At 52.5% G+C, this 19,787-nt stretch overlaps 2 protein-coding genes across 2 annotated transcripts; one reads left to right on the forward strand and one right to left on the reverse strand.

Moving 5' to 3' along the window:
- The first annotated feature begins 1,109 nt into the window (after positions 1-1,109).
- Positions 1,110-9,192, forward strand: RAB25 (RAB25, member RAS oncogene family). The gene is made up of 6 exons (XM_036272900.1): positions 1,110-1,153; positions 1,330-1,400; positions 4,826-5,021; positions 7,194-7,387; positions 8,385-8,465; positions 8,855-9,192. Exons 2-6 carry the CDS (start codon positions 1,358-1,360, stop codon positions 8,980-8,982), a joined length of 642 nt encoding a protein of 213 aa, XP_036128793.1. The 5' UTR covers positions 1,110-1,153; positions 1,330-1,357; the 3' UTR covers positions 8,983-9,192.
- Positions 9,193-14,301: 5,109 nt separating this feature from the next.
- On the reverse strand, positions 14,302-19,391 carry MEX3A (mex-3 RNA binding family member A). The gene is made up of 2 exons (XM_036272899.1): positions 18,938-19,391; positions 14,302-15,404 (listed from the first exon to the last, which is right to left on the reverse strand). The coding sequence occupies exons 1-2, from the start codon at positions 19,389-19,391 to the stop codon at positions 14,302-14,304; spliced, it is 1,557 nt and encodes a 518-aa protein (XP_036128792.1).
- Between the last annotated feature and the right edge of the window lie 396 nt (positions 19,392-19,787).

Raw genomic sequence — 19,787 nt, forward strand, 5'->3', positions numbered from 1 at the left:
TCTTTCTAAAAAAATCAATAAAAACATTTGGAAAAATGTATTTTTAAAAAAAGAACAGATTTCCACCTGCTCCTCCACCAGGACCTCAAGCAGCCAAATAATTTTGAGCAGTGGTGCCTCAGCTTCCGTGGCCTCTCCAGTGGTGTGACCACAATTGGCCTTTCACCTCTCAGAACAGAATTTTACCTACCTGGTTGGCAAAACCTTGGACGTGAGTTCCAAGGAGCATGGGGCCAGTGGGGGTCATGTTGGACAAAAACAGCATGGGGCCTGGGAGTTCAGTGTCCTTCAGTCCTAACTTTGGTAGGGTGCCTTTTCTACTCTTTGGGTTGGGAGGGGCCACCCCTTTCCTCTTCTCCCAGGTGTTCACATGCTTACCCAGACCTCCAGATCCTGAAGCCCTTTGCAGACAGGATGGCTTTGCTGTGAGGCCAAAGGTTCTGGACAGTGATCTGGAAAAACTCCGAAGGCCTCTCGGGGATCTTCTCCAAATCCTGCTCCTATACTCAGACCCCTGACCCCATCTGGCTATTTCTGCCCCGGGTCTCCCCCTACCCAGTGTCCTCAGAGCATGTCTGGGCAAGGAGCTACTGGCCCCATTCCTAGTGCTCTAGGAAGGGACTCCATCCTAGGGAAGTAGGTAAGTTGCAAGTTCCAGGTCCACTGGGGTGAGAAATGCTGCCCCTCCCAGGCCCCGGGCTGTCAGGGAGGGGCAGAAGTTGCTGTACCCAAACTGCAACTCTCAGAGTTCTGCACTGTAGCAGGGTGATTGCCGTCCTGTCAGCCTTTCCTCTGGGTGCCCCCAGTTACCCAACCCCCCACCAGAGACTAAAGGAAGAGCAGAAGGTAGTAGGTTTCAGTTCCCTGAGAGGCTGATTCTCACTGGCAGCTGGGCCTATCTTGGCCACAGGTCCCAGGAGCCTAACAACATGTACTCAGACCTCAGCTGATTCTCTGAAGGCCCTGTCCAACTTCTCCCACTATCACCCTCTGTAGCCTGCCCACCTACTTGGAGCCCAGGCTGAGAGCAGACACCCAACCTGTCTAACCTGTCTGACGTCATCGTCTCCACCCACCTGGGCCCCAGGTCTCCAGCTGCCCTGTTCTTCCTGTTTCGTCCTCAGCTTCCTTACAGCACCCCTACCTGCCAGAGGTAAGCCTCCCCGGGCCTTGCCTAGCTTTAAGTAGGCCCTCAATCTCTCTGGTTGCATAAGTTTCTTAACCCCCTGCCCCCCAATGAGAGAAGGGGTGGATCCAGGTCTCTTAAGAGCTGAGGGTTGAGGGCATTGAGCCAACGCATAGACCCGTCACCTCTGCCCCCCCCCCAAGACATTTGCACCCTCCATGTGGAGCCAAGATGGGGAACGGAACCGAGGAAGATTATAACTTTGTCTTCAAGGGTAAGTTGGGGTTCATAAAGAGGATGCCTGGGAGAGACCCAGAAGGAGACCAACAAAGGCAGCCCTCCTGCCTGTTTGTTGGTAGTGTTTTTTTAATCTCTTATCAGGACCCCCTAGGGCTCATCATCCCTTTGTATGAGGAAGAAAGCTGCAGGGGTGGGGGAGGGTCTGGTTACTGGAGGGAAAGTCGGGGCTGCCAGAATGCTCTACTGTTGTAAATAATGAATGGTGGTGCTCTCTCTCTAATAGTGCCGAGTTAGGCTTCTCTGCCCTGTTCCTAATGGAAGGCCAAATCCCTAGGAATAGTCAGCTGCTGCAGCATGAGAGGTAGAGGTCAGACTTCTGAGAGGGCTTCCCTCCTGGGAGGAGGGGTAAGCAGGCAGACTTAAGAGGAAGAAAGTCATCTTTCTTGGCAGATACACAAAAAAGGAGAGAGGAGAGATCTATCCTGTAATAGGGCTGGGTGAAGATATAGGGCAGATGTAATGAATTGGAAGCAGAGTCTAATAGAACTCAGAGGACTCCTAAGGCCATAGCCTTATGCCTGTCCCTTGGCAGGCAGACCCCTTGGGCCCAAATACCAGGCACTAGGGTCAACTTGGCTGACCCTGGAAATGTGCACATATTTTTCCTGTTCTTTATTCTAAGGTCCTGTGTTTGGACCCCTTATTGTTCCCCACCCCACCCTCACCTCCACACCTCCTTCAGGACTGGGTGGACTGGCAGAGCTATGATTCCCTGTCCAAACACCCCACCCCACTTCCTCTCCCAGCCTCAGCCCCACCCTCACTTGGGACTCAGGAGAAACTGTACTCTATCTTTCTCAGGAAGAGGAGACAGGGTAAGAGCTAGGAGGTCCTGGTAAGAGATTTAAAAACAACAACAAAAAACAAACAGACAGGAGGGACTGCCTCTGTTGGACTCTTTTTGGGTCTCTCCCAGGCTTCCTCTTTCTCAGGGGTTGGGGCACCTGTACTCCCAGCATCTTTCCCAGGAGGAGGAGACCAGGTAAGAACTGGCAGTGGGGCAATAATACTACCAGTAACTACCATTTATTTAGCCCTCACTATGTGCCAGCCACTAGCATATTAATTGCCATAACAACTCCAACAAGTTATCTTTCATTTTGAAAGCATAATAGTCAGATGCCAGACAGAGTTCAGATCTCAGCCCTGCCACTTACCACTTGTAGGTTGGGGTCTCCAGAAGCAGAAGCTGAGAAGAAGTTTTCCCTGAAAGATGTTTATTGTGTATCAACACCATTGAAAGGAAAGGGGAGGAAACAGGATTGGGCAGAGAGAGAAGTTAAACTGCAAGGCAGGATCACCAAGTCTTAGCCAAAGGTGGGGAGCTCTGTGATACTCTATGATACCCTCACCTTGTTTGGGCACTGGATACAGACTGCCCAGGAGAGGCATGACTTCAGGTGAGACTGCTCTCTGCACCAGAGGCAGATGCTAAAGGACCAGACAACTGGAGACTGTCTGCTGACTGCACTCCCTATAGCTGGGGCAAGTCCTTTCTGGAAGACACATCTGGGCAGTACACCTGTGTTTACCACACTAGCTGTGTTATCTTGCTCAGTTATTTACCCCACCCCCAAGTGCCTCCTTTCTTTATCTGTAAAAATGTGATGATAATAATAATGGTACTTGCTTCATGGCACTGTTGTGAGGATTAAATGAATGAATATGTGTAAAGGCTTTAGGACACTGCCTGGCACTTAGTAGGCACTCCATAAACTTTAAAAATTAATATCTCCATTTCACAGATGAGAAACAGAGTAGTCTACAAAAGGTCACAAAGTCAGCACAACCCAAATCTGTCTGACTCCAAAGCCCTTGCCCTGAGCACCTTTGGAGCCTAAGGATAGGGCTAGGCGTCTACCCTCTGGGTCCCCAGTAAGGGAGAGGCAGGAACACACACAGACACATGCACACGTCCTCTCACCACACCCACCCATACTGCTCCCAGCTCTTTCCTGTCCTACACAAATAAGGAATTTTTAAAGTTGGAGGGGGGGGGCCTTTCTAGATTTTAGAAACAAAGAAACGGTGATTCAGAAAAGGTGAGCCATTTGCTCAAGGTCACATAGCCAGTCAGAGGCTGAACGGGGACCAGAGTCCCAGAACATATGGCTCACAGTCCTTGGGCACTAGTTTGCCTTTCTAGAACCATCCTGGGGGCTTCCTCACATCCTGGATGCTCAGTTCAGTGCCTGTGCAATTTGTGAGTCTTACATCAGCCCCCACACTCTGCCCCAGCCCTTAGCTCACCCATGGTGGGTAAGTCTGGGCCCTGGACCCTGCCCTCCAGCTCAAAGACTCTTCAGAGCCCTTCTGGTGGATGCTTGTCCCTAAAAATCCTGAAGGTAAAAGCACTGGCCTACCAAAAACAGTTATGAGAGTAATAGTTTTGCACATTCACTATATCCTGAGCTATATTTCATTTACTTCTTACAATAACTCATAAGACAGGTACTATTGTTATTCTCATTTTTGAGTGAAAAAGAAGGTCAGAGAGATTAATAACTTGCTAAAGGACACACTCAGGGGGTCTAACACCCAGCCCCATGCAAGACTGACCCTCCTTGGGGACAACTAGATCCTAACTTCTTATATATACACACACCTCCATACCTCCCCTCGCCCCAGACATGCCATCTGCCAAACTTTCTCCTCACCCACACTACTCTTTTTTTTTTTTTAAACTAGATTTTTTTTTTTTTTCTTTATTGATTTGAGAGAGAGAGGGAGGGACAGGGAGAGAGAGAGAAACATAGATGAGAGAAACATCGATAACCGTCTCTTGCACGACCCCCACTGGGGATTTGGCCCACAACCTGGGCATGTACCCTGACCAGGAATCAAACCAGCAATCTCTTGGTGCATGGGTTGACGCTTGACCATTGAGCCACACCGGCCTGGCTCACCCACATTTCTATTTGCATCTTTGCTCTTTCGCAAACACACACACCGCCCCTCCCACTTGTCCTCCCAACTCATATACATAGTAACATGGGAAACTTGCTCATAGTCCCTACTCCAGGAATGTGCACCCTCCTCCAGACCTCCTCCCATCTCTGTCCAGTCACACCCCTGCTAACCTTTCTCCACAGCCCCTGAGCACCAACACTTATGAACAGCCCACAGATGCCACTCATCACCAGAACCACAGGCTGACTCTGCAGGCTTGTCAGACCAGGCCTGGAACCATTAAAGCCCCTTAGCAGAGATCAGTTTTTGGTCCTTCTGTCCTGGATGAACACAGCATGCAGAGTTGCAGATCCCAGTCTCTGCCAGGAACCCCAGCTCCCTCCTTAGTTTTCTGAGATGGGCTCCCCTTTGCTGATGGGAAGACCCTCCAGGCTCAGGTAGGCCTGGGCTTCTCTGCCCAGCTCATCCCTTATCTCTCCACTCCTTCAGTGGTGCTGATCGGTGAGTCAGGTGTGGGGAAGACCAATCTGCTGTCCCGATTCACGCGCAATGAATTCAGCCACGATAGCCGCACCACCATCGGGGTTGAGTTCTCCACCCGCACTGTCATGTTGGGCACTGCTGCTGTCAAGGCTCAGATCTGGGACACGGCTGGCCTGGAGCGGTACCGAGCCATCACCTCAGCGTGAGCCCGGGGCTGGGGGATTTCTGGGGTGCGGGTATGCTGGGGAAGTCAGGGAACACCTCTGGAGGAGAGATGGAGGACGGGGAGGAGGCAACGACACTCAGCAGTGTGCTTCCTAGTGAGATCATAGGATGCCGTGGCCCAGGTGAGGAGACACACACACAGTCTGAGACAGGATATAGGATACTGACTACTGGGACTAAAACCAGGAGTCATTGCCACCACTTTCTTTTTTTTCCTCTCCCTCCCCCTCCTCCACCTCCTCCTTCTTCTTCTTTTGAATGTGTTTTTATTGATTTTATAGAGAGAGAGGAAGGGAGAGAGAGATAGAGACATTGATGAGAGAGACACATTGATCGCCTGCCTTCTGCGTGCTCCCTATTGGGGATCAAGCCTGCAATCCAGGCATGTGCCCTGACCAAGAATTGAATCAGGACCTCTCAGTCCATGGGACACCACTCAATCCACTGAGCCACACCAGCCAGGCCATTGCTACCACTTTCTAAGTAAGTAAGCCTTTGCTGTGTGCCCAGGAAGGTACAGGCACTTTACATTGGGCATTTTATTCAATCCCCAAGCTACCATAGGACTAAGATGCTATTCTCAATCCCTGTTTAAATACAAGCTTGAGCCCTGGCTGGTTTGGCTCAATGGTTAGAGTGTCGGCCCAGGGACCAAAGAGGCCCGGGTTCGGTTCTGCTAAGGGCATGTACCTCCGTTGCAGTTTGTCCCTGGCCCGGTTGGGGTTGTGTGGGTGACAGCCACTCGATGTGTCGCTCTCACATCGATGTTTCTCTCTCTTTCTTCCTCCCTCTCTCGCTCCCGCTCTATCTGAAGATGAATGCAAAAATGTCCTTGGGTGAGGATTAAAAAAAAAAATACAAGCTTGAGGCTCAAGGATGTGAAATCAAGGCAGAGCTGGGATGGGGGCAGGCTTCAGGGACTAAGAGCACCCCTCATTTCTGCACAGTGCTTTGCACTTGGCAACCTTTACCATTTATTCACAAAGGTGAAGGACTGGACCCCTCAACTGCATTTTTATTGTTGTTAATTCTTACCCAGGGATATTTTTTTCCATTGATTTTTAGAGAGAGTGGAAGGGGGGAAGGGGTAGGGGAGAGAGAGATAAAAATATCGATGTGGCCCTGGCCAGTTTGGCTCAGCAGTTAGAGCGTCGGCCTGCGGTCTGGAGAGACCCAGGTTCGGTTCCCGCTAAGGGCATATACCTCGGTTGCAATTTGTCCCCGGCCCTGGTTGGTCGTGTGGGTGGCAGCCACTCAATGTGTCCCTTTCACATCGATGTTTCTCTCTCTCTCTTCCTCCCACTCTATCTGAACAAAAATGTCCTCGGGTGAGGATAAAAAAAAAAAAAAAAAAAATCGATGTAAGAGAGACACATCAATTGGCTGCCTCCTGCAGGTGCCCCAACTGGGGCTGGGATCAAACCTGCAACCCAGGTACGTGCCCTTGACCAGGAATCAAACCAGCAACCTTCGGTGCACAGGCCAACACTCTAACCACTGAGCCACACTAGGGAGGGCTCAACTGCACTTTACAAAGACTCTGAGGACACATGGGGAAGTTAGGCTTCCTGACACCACAGGTAGAGTGTCTCCCAGTCAGTGTCAGGCCAAATATGAGAAAGGTGGTCTATGTGTGTGTGATAGGGGCCAGCACCTGCCAGGGGCAAAAAGCAGGAATCAGGAGCTTTGGTTACACACACTCATCACTCTTGATCTGGTCACCTGACCTCTATCACCAGTCTGAAGGAGCTCCAGGAGTGAGGCTAGACACTTGAAAGAGGGCCATAAGAGAGAAGAGGGTGCTGTGGGTCAAGGAGCATGTGAGGAAGATCATGGAGGTGAGGCACCCAGGAGACAGACTTGAGCAGAGCCCAAGTTTGCACAGAGGGGATGTGAAGGAAGGAGGGAGCCAGTGGTTTTAGAACAGGGAGGGGAGTCCACAGGCTCCGCGACCAGTGTTCCTGAAGGTTCTCAGGGTCAGGCATCAGGGCCTTGAGCTGTCCTGTTTGGGTTTGGGTCCCTGAACTCCAGTTTTCATATTTCCCAATCTCTGAGATTCATCTCTGGCTTTTTGGCATGAGGCTCTGCTCTATGGCTGGGCCCGACCACCTTGACCTTGCTTCTGTCTACCCCTTCTACCACAACCCAGGTACTATCGTGGTGCAGTGGGGGCCCTACTGGTGTTTGACCTGACCAAGCACCAGACCTATGCCGTGGTGGAGCGCTGGCTGAAGGAGCTCTACGACCATGCCGAGGCCACTATCGTCGTCATGCTTGTGGGCAACAAGAGTGACCTCAGCCAGGCCCGGGAGGTGCCCAGTGAGGAGGCCCGAATGTTCGCTGGTAGGAGCCTGCCAAGACCTGGTCTTACTCCTCTGCCCACCCATGCTGTTCCAGACTCTGCTCCCACCCCAGGGCCCCTACCTCCATCCCCTCGTCCTTAGGATCAGCCCATCCCCCCTGTGACCCTGTGTTTCTCATGATGTCCTACCACTTGCTGTGAGATTGTCTTTATGGACAATTATTTATAGATGATTTTAAGACAGCCCCACCTTGCAGTGCTCGAAGAGCCTAACTGTAGCAGGTGGACTCCCCTTTACTATCTCCAGTCACACTCCCCCAGTTCTCTGGGGTTTAAAGGCAGCAAGATATAGTGGTTAAGGGTGTAGGTTCAGGAGTCCCAATGGCCCAGCCTAATATCTCTCGGCCAGTTCTTTCACATTGTCTGTGTTTCTGGGCTTCAGTTTCCTCTTCTATAAAATGGGATAGTATTCAAACCTACCCCACAAGTTGTTGTTTTAAAATATCTTTTTATTACTTTTTTTTAGAGAGAGAGATAAAAACATCAATGTGAGAAACATTGATCAGCTGTCTCCTGCACACCCCCCACTGGGGATCAAGCCTGCAATCCAGGCATGTGACCTGACCAGGAATCAAACCAGGACCTCTCAGTCCATGGGCCAGAGCTCAATCCCCTAAGCCACACCAGCCGGGCACAAGTTGTTTAAAGAATTAAATGAGCCTGGCCAGTGTGGCTCAGTGGTTGAGTGTCAACCCATGCACCAAGAGGTCCCCCGTTCAAGAGGTTGTGGGCCTGATCCTCAGTGAGGGGCATGTAGAGGCGGCCGATCAATGTTCTCTCTCATCGATGTTTCTCTCTCTCTCCTTCTCCCTTCCTTTCTCTCTCTCTCTCTCTCTAACATCAATAAAGAAAAAAAAGAAAAGAAAAGAATTAAATGTGCTACACATGCCAAGGGTTTAGCACATAGTAAACATTATGGAAATATTGTTACTATTGCCTTTGACCCCACAATTAATGGTGTGTTTCCTTTCCTGTCAGAAAACAATGGGCTGCTATTCCTGGAGACCTCAGCCCTGGATTCCACCAATGTGGAGCTGGCCTTTGAGACTGTCCTCAAAGGTTAGAGCCCCTACCTCTATTTGGTACCCCAGTCCAACCCTGAGGATTCCCTGGGCAGTGGTAGGAATGCAGACACCCTGGCCTCTCCATCCCAGCTGGTTCCTCAGCCCCTCTGATGGGTCCCCAGCCTCCTCAGAGCCTCCCACCATCCCCCTCAGATGTTCCCTAGTGCTGCCCCACCCCCAACTTAGGGAAGGAACCAGAAGGCCACACTTCCCAGGGAGCTGAGTCTTAATCCTTCTCCACCCAGGTAAGTAGAAGGGAGCGGAGCTCCACTTCCTTCCAGCAAAACCTCCAGTGGCCACCTCCAGTGCTAAGGAAGGGCATGTGGTGTGAGTATGGGGACTGTGGGCTTCTTCTGACCTGACCAGTACCCTCTGCCCTCCCAGAGATTTTCGCAAAGGTGTCCAAGCAAAGGCAGAACAGCATCCGGACCAATGCCATCACCCTGGGTAGTGCCCAGGCAGGGCAGGAGCCTGGCCCTGGTGAGAAGAGAGCCTGTTGCATCAGCCTCTGACCTTAGCACCTGCCCTTACTAGCTTTCTGGTGTACTGCAACCCCAAGCTCCTGGAACTTTCCCTGCCCTGTGGTTCCAGATATCGGAGTGGCCTGTTCTCTGTTCACAGCCCCGCAGACCTCTAAGGTCTTCACGCCCCCTCCCTCCCATCTCTGTTATCTGCCACCTCCTCACAGACTAGAGCTCTCAAATAAAGCTGTTTTATATCAATGCCTGGCCATCCTGCTGCCTTCTGTCTGTGCTTCCCCTTCAACTCTGGCTCGTCTTCTGAATCCCTGTTCCCCTTCCCTTCCCCCTCCCTCCATCTTCCCCACTGCCCCCCAGGGCCAGCTGCCTCTGGAGTCCTGTGGTCTGGGGACAGTGCCAAGGGGGGTGGGAGGTACCCGCCCTTCCCTCTGCTAACCCCCAGGGCAGAAGGGGGAGGGAGGACAGCCTGGTGGAGAGGGGGTATCTGGAAGGCAAGACAAAGGAGACCATCGGCGGGTACCATCTGGTGCCTAGGGCCCTGGAGCCAAGAACTGAGGTCACTCCAATGCCAGGGGTGAACGGAAGAGGCAGGGGAGATGTTCCAGCCCGTTCCTGTGTGCTGGGGAAAGGGGTTTAAGACTGGAAGGTGGAAGGTCCATCTTCCATCCAGTTTGCTGCCTGACCCCAAAGAAGAGGGGGTGTGGTGTGTAGGGACGGATTGAGTCTGGTGGGTGAGTGGGGAGGGTCTGTCTTTCAGCTCTCTGCTCTTTCTCCATCTGCCCAGGAGCTGGCTGCTTAGGCAGTCTCTGGCCTTTCTCTGTTCTGCCGGGCAGAGTGGACGGTCTGACTGCACGCCTAAGGAATAGAAGGGGTAAAATGGGTAGAAAAGAGAGGATTGAGCGCTTGGGGACTGGAGTTGGGAGCTGTAGAGAGCAAATAGGAGCCATCCACTTTCCAAAGGTGAGCAGGAAGGGGCACCCAGAATTACACTAGAGAAAAGCTCCAGCTACAAAGCCCAAAGTGGTCCCTCACTCACCCAAGGTGGTTCAGACCCACACACAAAGAAAGAAGCCAGAGCCTTAAGTAATAATACTTTTAATAAAATTAACTTCTTAATAGCACATTTAATACATTAACCCTCCCCCTTCTTGGTTTCTCTGCATTTTGTGCAACATCATTTTGACTCGATTATTCATGGGTCCGTTTTGTTTCCCGCCTTTTATTTCGCTTTTGAACTATTTTTCCTTGGTGGATTTGTATGTGTCCTCACTAGATGCCTCAAATTAAGTCTGACCACAATCCTACTCTACTTTCTACAGTGGAGAGACCATCCCCCCTGCCCCAGGGCTGTCTCCACCCACCCACCCTACCCTACCCGCACCCTTGGGTGGAGAAGAGCCTTCTCCACTTCAGACACTACCTTCCCAAACTATGGGGGTTTCTAGGACAAAAAGAGCAGGGGGTAATCTGTCCCTAGGTAGGGCGAGGAGAGTAAAATTGGGGAGGGAGATGTGTTTGGGGTCTAGGGCCAAGAAGGCGCATGAGAGTCATTGGTGTAACAGAGCAGGCTCTTCTTGCCAAAAGGAGCACCAAGGGATACAGCCCTTCGGACAGCCTGGAGGAAGGGGCCTGGCCTGGTTGCAAGCTGGGGTTGGTAGAAGGCAAGTGCTTCAAAAATTGATTTTTCACATGCAAAAGCCAAGCTCCCCAATTTTCAGTGGGGAGGGTGATGTGCCCCCAGGCTAGAAGACAGTGGATGACCCCTTCCTGATGGAGGTGGACTGGGACAGAGTTAGAGTCAGGGTCACCCAAAGTCTCTGCTGCCCTCCCCCTACCCCTGTGAGCCCCTTTTCCCAGGACTTCAAAGACAGTGTCTCCACTCCACTCCAGTGGGTGGGTAGTCCTTCTTGGAATCTAACTTCTATGAGACAATAAAGCGCTTTGCAAACCTATATAGCACAGTGCAGCTTTAAAGGAGAACAGTTGAGACTCACTCCCACTGCTGCCAAAGCTAAGTGGAAGATTGGGTAGGAACAGGGATGGGGTACGGACCCCCTCGGTCCCCTGAAGTGTGTGCATATGCATGTTTGTGGAATGCCCTGCCAGGCTCTTGATCAACCTGTACCACTTGAGGTTACACTCCAAGGACTTCCTCAGTTAGGCCTGGGAGCCTAACTCAGAGCCCTGAGAATGGACACAATCACTTTGGAGTAAGGGCTACCCAACAGAGACAGAGGGATGCCCAGGATGGCAGGCCCCAGGTGCTCCCGTGCAGAGCAGTAGTGCAGGCAAATGTGCTCACCCTCCTCTGCTGCCCCCACCTGGTGGAAATGATCAATGTCCATCCTTTTAAAGACCCCGGGAACTGAGCCCCCTCATCCATTTGTCCTACAAGTTAAAAATCCAAGGATTCTCAGAATCAACCCCAGCAGACTAGAAGCTCCCAACCTTAACTAGCAATCTGTTTTCACCCTGATATCTGAAGATGGGTGACTCAGCCACTTCCCTCCTCTATTTTCCTTTTGTTACGACTTTTATACATTCTACTGGACCCAGGGGCCCACAATGCTACTAAACTTTAAGCTATCTGAATAGTCTACTAAGTAACTAGTAATTCTCTTTTTCTCTAGGATTATATGAAATAAATTTGAATTATTATTAATAATTATTATTTTGTAGTATTTTCTTTTAAACCCCTCAGTTTCTTTTTCTTCTTTCTCTCATTTTTGGTTAAAAACAAAAACAAAAACTATTTCTCTTAAATCTCACACCTCTCTGAGGGTCCCGCAGGCCCACTAGGCCTCAGTTCTGGACTTCCCCTCCTCTCTTGCCCCTGGGACAGGGCAGGGGAAGGGGGGGCACCCCAGGATCCTCAATCCTCCAGCTTCTTCCTTTCTTGTTAATTCCTTTCTTTGTTTGGCTCTGCCAGCTCCCCTGAGGGGGAGGGGGAGAGGAGAAGGGAGCCCATGGAATGAAATCCAATCCACTTGCAGGGCCCCAGAGGGACCAGGTTCCCCTAGCCACCATCCATCCCAGGATGCTCCTCCTCCCCCAAAGCAAGTGAAAAAGGAACGTAAACCTGAACATATATTAAAAACACTTTTTTAAGATTTAACTCTGAATACAAATGTATTTTTTTCTTCTCTCCCTACATATATTCTAAACCTTCTAAAGTTTTTTTTTATTTTTTTAAGGATCACTTTATCATAAAATAAAATATCCTTTTCATATAATAAATTACCTAATAAAAAGTCTTTTTTTTTCATATTAGCCCAGGTTCTTTGCTACATTTATACGGTAATAAATGCCTTTATTAAAATAGAATATTAAATTATAAAGAACTGCTTTTTTTTTTTTTGCTATTTTTATTTTCTCTGTGTTGGTCGCCTATCTCGCTCCCTCTCACGCTCTCTTTCTCACCTGTTTTGTCTCTCACTATTTGTGTTCTGCGTTTGTTTCTAGGTTTGGCTCAATTAGTAAGGGTGGGATTGAATTTTCCGAGCTCCCTAGTGTAACAGTCTTCTGCCTTTGTGGGTAAGGAGTGGAGAGGGGGAGGGGGATCGACAGACAGACATCCCATCTCCGCCACCCCCCCTCCCCTGGGCAACCCATTTGGTTTGGTTTCTATTGTACAGACATCTCAGGATGGCTCACATTGGCTGGAAGGAGGGAAGTTGTCACAGGCCAGTTTTCCTGGCTGTGACCTCCTTTCTCTCCCCTCCCTGGCTGGTAGTCTGGAGGGGAAGGCTGAGGAGAGGCGAGTTAATTCACAACAGGAGGAAGGAGAGGAGGAAAACTCCTCTGTACCCCCATCCCTGCACCCTCTCTCCATCCAGGAATGGGACTCCAGAGCTTAAGTGCTCAGAGATCACTTACAATAGTCCCACCCCACTATATACAAGAATCTCCTGGGACCCCCAGGGACTCCAATCCCCCATCCTCTCCTGGCCCGGCCAGCGGAACTAGGAGGGTGGGAGGCTGGTGGCAGCCCCAAGTGAGCAGCAGGGAAGCAGCAAAGGGGCTGTGAGGCCTGTAACATGATTCAGAACAGCCACACCCCGATCCAGCTTAGCCCTGGACTGACCCCTCTCTGAAAACCTGGCCTCTCTCCTCAACCACAATAGGTAGGACAGAGACTTCATGATTTGCTCGCTAATAAGGGCTGGCGTGAGGTTCAGAGAGGGGCGCAGAGAGTGGGGTACTGCAGGGGAAGAGGAGCAGCTTTTCCTGCTCCTTGAAACAGCAAACCCACTACCTGGTTCTGCTCCTCCCACTGCCATGAAATCCAGTCCAGGAACTGCTCCCTAAATGTAATGCCCGAAGGTGATAAAGGTGGAGGGTTGGCCCTTTCCGAACCCCAGTATTAGTCCCCTCCTCAAATTTTCACTGAGAATGGGGATACATTCCATCAAGAATTTGAGGTGTTTCTTTGGAGGAGTGGGGAAAGAGGGCCTCTAGATGCCAGAAGAGGAATTAGGGGGGGACCACCAAAATGTCCTCTCCTCAACTTCTCCCCAGGGGGATGGTATCCCCAAAGCTGGGCTAGAAGGGGTGGGAGGGTGGGGAGAGAAGGGAAAAAACAGAAAGAGCAAGACAGGGTAGGAGTGACAGCCACCAAGAGGAAGTAAACAGAGAAGCCGAGGAAAGAGCAAAGGAGAACAGAGAGGAAATATGGAAGAGTGGAGGGAAAAGCTGAAGGGGGCAGTGGGAACCTCTTCCAGATTCCTCTAGCCCAGCTTTGTGGGGACAGGTCTGAGCCCTTAATTGATTGACATCCTCCCCACCCCCAATCTATGCAGGCTTCTGAAAGGGCCCCAAACCCTTCCCACTGTTGGAAACCCAGGAACAGATTCCCAAACAGGATATGGCAGTGGAGGGTCCAAAGGGTCATGTCAGGAGGTCAGAGGTCAGGACCAGAGTATTTGGGATGGGAGAGAGCACCTCTATATGAATGGCAATTCTCCCTCTCTTTCCCTCCCCTCCATAGAGGAAGGGATACTGTGACACACAAGGGAGGTGGACAAAGGGGGTCAGGATGCTTTAGCTGCCACCTCTGGCAAAACAAAAGTTTCTTTTAGCTGCAGATTGAAGGGTGTGTTGAGGTATCAGAGTTGTAACTCTAGTAAAATTTCTGGTCCGGCCCCCTCCCAACCTTTCAAGGATAGGGTGACCAGAGGGTCTAAAAGTGGCCCACCCTCCAGCCACCATCACCTCCCCTCTCTTCTCCCCAGCCAGTATCTCTAATCACCTTGCCCCTCAAATCACTGATTTCCAAAAGGCTCTGGTGGAAAACAGTTCCAGGGGCAGGCCCCTGGGGAGTAGCCCCAGGAGGCACAGGGCAGGGGAGGGGGCTTAGGAGAATATTCTGATGGCTTGTGTGGCTGTGATGTGGCAGACAGGACACTCGGGGTCCGTCCTCTCACAGATGCGTACTGCACACTCCATGCAGAACAGGTTGTGTCCACAGGGCACAAGGGCAGCAGTCACCTCACTCTCGAAGCACACCATGCAATCCCGCCCGCCACCGGGGCTCCGAAGGCCTCCCCCCCCAAGTTTGGAGAAGCCCTGAAGTGGCTCTCCAGGCGGGCGTCTTGGGAGTCCTGCCAGCTCCGAGGAGGTGGCAGGAGAGCGGTGCACTCCTGGGGGACCAGCACGTGTCTTGGCAGAAGAGGAGGAGGAGGAGGAGGCAGAGGAGAAGAGCACCGAGGAGGGCGTGGCATTCTCCTGGCCCGCCCATAGCGGGGGGCTGGTCTCTGCCACCCCATAGTACACATCCTGCTTGCCCACACCGTAGCCAGGAAACAGGTACCCGCTGTAGCCAAAGTCCCCACCCTGCTCACCCAGGCGTGGGGTCTCAAAGCCAGAGTCCACTGCGCACTCGCCGATGCAGCCCAGGCTGTTCTGCCGGAAGGTGGAGAGGGGTTTGCAGGCAGGCGGGTGCACCCGCCAAGCCTCGGAATAGCGGCTGTCCAGTGCGGCGTCGGGGCTCCCTGCCAGGAAGTCATTTTCATTGTTGTATTCGAGGATCTTGCCGGTGCGCACTGCGATGTGTGTCTCGATCTCCTCGCGTGCACGCTCCACGTTGCCTGGGGCACCCGTAATCTCGAACACCGGGTCGCGGTCGCGGCTTGGCGTGATAATGTATGTGTTGGTCTGCTGCTGGATGCGCTTGATGGTTGCCCCCTTGGGGCCCACCACCAGCCCCACCACGCGGTAGGGCACCCGCACGCGAATGGTCACCTGGCCAGGCAGGGCAGGCGCCACGCCAAAAGCGGCACCCGACTTGTTGCGTGATGCTCGGATCATGGAGAAGTGCTCAGCTGCTGAGATGATTTCCCTTCGGGCTGTGGCCACGTCCTCCCGCCGCCCAGTCACCATGAACACTGGCTCCTCGCCCCTCACCGGAGTCTTGATGTAGGTGTTGGTCTTGGCCCTCAGAGCCTTAATCTTGCAGCCTGGGATAGACAGGGAAGGGGAAAGAGAAAGAAACTCACTGGACAGATCTGTGCTGGGACCAATAAGCTACGGATCCTTATTCAGATACCCCACCCCCAGGAACCTGTCAATCTACCCTTTGAACCCCATCCCGAAAACCACCCTGACTTAATCCATTCATCTCACATCTACCCAAAGTCTCTATCAAGCACATTTTCCAAAATGTAACAACTTTCCCTTGAATTCCATTTGGAGCCCTTTAAATTCATTTACTCCTTGAAACCCTGAAATAAGCACTGACCCTCCCAGACAAACTACTAACCTCAAATCTACACACTATTTCCTCCCCAACCATGTGCTATTTTCTCAACTTCTCTACTGATTCCTGGCTACTCATAAACCTCCAAATCACTTAATCACCCCCCCAATCTGTCACTGACTCTGATCTTTCCACAGAACCCCAATACACTTAGTAACCCCACAATTTACTCCTTATTTGACTTCATTAAAAGTATCCTCCAACCTACTCAGGGAACACCAACTCCCCATCTGTTCTCCGATCCCCTCCCCCCATGCCTTTCACCCATTAGTATCTCTCAGTGTCTCCAATTCATAGCAAGGATGCAGCAACTAGTGGAGTGTAGGAGACTGGGAAGGGTCTGAGAGTCAGCTTTAAGAGGGAAAAGAGGAGTTCAAAGATAAAAATAAAGACAAGTGAGGGACAGCACTGGACCCCATGGACACTCCTGCCACCCTGTCCCCTGGGAGAAGAACTGAGATGGACTGGGTGCTGAGCAGGGTGAGGGAGAAGGTATTTTGGACCTGTATTCCCACTTTGAAGTAGCAGTGGGTTAAAGCTGGGAGGTTGGGGAGAGAGGCAGGAAGAGAAAGAAGAAAGCTGAGACAAAGAAACAAAGAGGGAGAAAAGGAAAGAGAAGAGTGAGGGAGGGTGGGACGGCAACACGGCTTGTAGACCTCAATGGCTAGCTGGACAAGGCTCTCTCTCCTTCCCGCACTCCTTCTCGCTGCCCTGAGCTTCACAGAAACTCACATCCTTTCTCGAAGCACACATGCCACATGTGTGTGAGTTTGCACACACAGGGCCCTGAGAGCCCTGATGCACTGTGCCTTTCTCTAAACAATACTCGAGGGGCACTTTCATACACCTCTCTCACTCACAGGGATTCCCTGTCTCAACCTTTCCTCCATCCCACTCTTCCATCCCTATCATCCCCAGCACACAAACAGCACATTCCTATGCACGCCCACAACTTTCACCCCATTCACATATAGATACATTCACACCCCTCTTCAGGCATACACTCACCATTCCCTTTCTCACTCCCCCACCACACTACATAACCCCCGCCCCAAACCAAAAGGAGTAGTTCCAGTTTCCTGACTCTGCTCCACCTCTCCATCCACTGACCTGAGGTGAGCTTATTCTTATTATTAGTCTCCTTCCTCCATATGGCTTCTCCAACCCTAGCAGATTGGTATATGGGGAAGATAGAGTGAGTTGGGGGCAGCTCTTCTTACCTTCAAGAGACCTTAGAAAGGAGAATTTGCCCCTCTCTTTTTTACTTCAGATCTCTCGGCAACTGAGAAGTCCTACCTGTTGTCAAGCTCACGTCCTTGCTGCTTTAATGCCAGTAAGTGATTGCTCTATGTGTAGGGCATGGAATGTGGAGGAACAGTGACATCCTTCTCATACAACTTCTGCTCACATGGTGTCTGATAGGCACCTGGGTTCTGGCTCTACATTTTAGGTCCATAAACTTAAGTGAGAGCTAAGTACCTTCGGGGGCTGGGAGTAGGGTAAGGAGAACAGGCCAGGGCATAAGAGTAAGAGAAAAGCTAGCAGCCTGGAGGTGCAGAACTGGTGGTGGAAATGACCCCAGGTTTTGCAAGCCTAAAGAAACATCTCTTGAAGGGAAGACCCACTGTGCATCACCTTCCTAGAGGTCAAATATAGGAGCACTGACACTGCAGCAGCAGGGGAGGTTAGATAAGAGAGAGGACTTCCATATACTTAAGGAATGAGAGGAAAGAGAGATATCCCCCCTACTTTTATGAGAGACAGCTCCATCTGATGCGGAGGCAGAAAGGAAAGAATGACTCCATGAAATTCCGAGGCCTCCCAAGACCACCCACACACACAAGAAAAGATATTGGTGTCCCCACCCAATTCCAGGCTCTGGGTCCCTAGTTTCTGGTAAGAGGATATCCAACTTTTAAAATCAGAAACCTCAAGAGATGGAGTGGGGTGAGGGGTGGGAATGAGGGTTGTGTAGGCCAATGGCATCTTCCCCTCCATTCTGGATCCCCCAGCAAAATCTCCCCAACCCCAAGCACTACAGGGGGATGAGGTGGGATGGGGAGTAGGGCCCCCTGGCTTGGCTTCCCCTCTTCCCCAGCCAGCAGCCAGCCTCCTCCCTCACTCCCCAGCCGGAATGCAGCTCCTCTATTGTTCCCTACTGTGGGACAGCTCCTCCCCTGCTCCTTCCCCACCCCCATCTCCCCAGCCAAGCCTTGCAATTTTCAAATCCCGCCCCCCCCACTCCCCTTTGGGAAACCAGGAGAAGGAAGGGTCCGTACCCGTCTGCTCAGTCTGGACAGTCACCAACACTCTGACCCCCACCCATCCAGGGATGCTGGAGTGGAGGAGGGTGTGGTATCAGACAGACTACACAGTATTAATTCTACATCCCTCCCCCAACGCACCCAGACACACGCCCTGCACAGAATCTCCAGGTGAAGGTTTCTCACTGGCCCCCCACCCCCAGCATGTCCTCTCCCACCCTGTCCTACTCTCTTACTACTAGAGACCCCTATCCAGGCCTCTGGCCCCTGGCCTTGGCCAGCCCAGAACAAAAGCCTGAGAGGGAGGAGGAGAGGTCCACACTAGGATGTGGCACTTCCTTGGAGGCGCCCCTTCCAAAATCCCACAGACTGTTCAACTTTGGTGTGTGGGTGACCACAGGCTTCCCTCCTCCCAGGAGCCCCCTCCCCATCTCTCCCCCAGGTTGGGACCCTCCCATGAGCCACACCCCCTTCCATTCCAACACTCAGCCCAACAAAGAGACAGATACTCAGACTGGCTCCCCAGGCCAGGTCTCCCCCAAAGTCTGTAACTCCAGGTGGCTGGGGGTCCCAGGGGTACCCCCTCCCCAATCCAGTAGCATATACCAAAGTAGGGGCTTCTGAGTAACTCTTTGCACATTCTGCCAGTTTTTCTGGCTTTGAGTGGACACCCCCTCAGCACAGACAGCCTCTCTAGATTGGGAAACCAATCTCCCTCCCTTTTCCCTCTCTCTAAGAGAGGATATTTCTTTGTCTGAGGGCAGGGCCCCGGGGGAGGAAGGATCTGGAGAACAGTCCCGACTGGGGGTAGCAGAGAACTTTGTGGCACTTGGAAATCGAGGTAGGGGGAGGGTCCCCTTTGTGGACAAGGGACAGAGCCAGAGGTGGACGAGAGAGTAAATGAACTTTCCGCGCTAGGGATGGGGTGCCCCCCATCCAGTGTCTCTCCGCGATCCGGGCGCCCGCTTACCTTGCCTGCCCACGATCTCGGCCACGTGCTCGGAGGTGGGCACGGGTACACACTCGGTGGTGTTGCTGCTGCCCTTCAGGCGCAGCTCGGCCTCTTTGTAGAGAGCGCAGAGCTTGGCGTCGCTGGCCCCTTTGGGGGCGGTGGGGGGCTGAGGCGTCTGCGCCGCAGGGGCCGCCGTCGGGGCGGCCGGGGGCGCCGCGGGCGGCGGCGGCGGGGCCGGCTGCGGGGGAGCGGCCGGCTGTGCAGGGGCGCCTCCTCCCCCACCTCCCCCGTCCTCGCCCGCCGTGGGGGCGGGGGGCTCCCCCAAACCCAGGAGGCAGAGTTGATCGAGAGCCAGCTGAAGGGCGCGCTCGTCTTCCAGCAGCCCTCGGTCCTTAGCGCTTCCCCCGAAACATCCTAGTTCTCCAAAGCCCCCATTTCTTTCCATTATTCCAGATACCACTAGACTAGGCATGGCGAAACAAAAGCTGGGGGAGAGAGAGAGGGAGAGAGAGAGAGAGAGGTGGTGGAAGGGAAAAGAGGAGAGAGGAGGGGAGGGGAGAGGAGAGGAGGGGGTGTGTGGGGAGGGGGGAACAAAGAACTGGGGAGGGGGAAAGACGGCGAGATAGAAAGATAGACCCTCCCCCTAAGCCCCCCTCCCCAAACACCCTGTAACCCGACTCCCCTCGCCCCAGCCCCCGGGGTGGGGGTGGGGGGAAAGAGAAACAAAACCAAGAAAGCAGATCTCCTCTCCTTTCCGGGGGGGACGGGGGTCTGCGGGATCTCTGCCCCTACCCCTCCCTCCTCGGACACGGAGTCTCTAGACCCCGCCGTCCAGACGCCCCCCTTAGGCTCCCGCACCGAGCCCCAG

The sequence above is a fragment of the Molossus molossus genome, unplaced genomic scaffold (assembly GCF_014108415.1).
Source record: "Molossus molossus isolate mMolMol1 unplaced genomic scaffold, mMolMol1.p scaffold_m16_p_20, whole genome shotgun sequence".
NCBI lineage: Eukaryota > Metazoa > Chordata > Mammalia > Chiroptera > Molossidae > Molossus > Molossus molossus.

Bases quoted from the DNA above. Each gene is read 5' to 3' on its own strand.
- RAB25 (XM_036272900.1), top strand. From the start codon at position 1,358: ATGGGGAACGGAACCGAGGAAGATTATAACTTTGTCTTCAAGG. The intron at 5,022-7,193 runs GTGAGCCCGGGG...ACCACAACCCAG, and splicing joins TACCGAGCCATCACCTCAGC to GTACTATCGTGGTGCAGTGG. The intron at 8,466-8,854 runs GTTAGAGCCCCT...CTGCCCTCCCAG, and splicing joins CTTTGAGACTGTCCTCAAAG to AGATTTTCGCAAAGGTGTCC.
- MEX3A (XM_036272899.1), bottom strand. From the start codon at position 19,391: ATGCCTAGTCTAGTGGTATCTGGAATAATGGAAAGAAATGGGGGCTTT. The intron at 15,405-18,937 runs GTAAGCGGGCGC...TGTCTATCCCAG, and splicing joins CGAGATCGTGGGCAGGCAAG to GCTGCAAGATTAAGGCTCTG.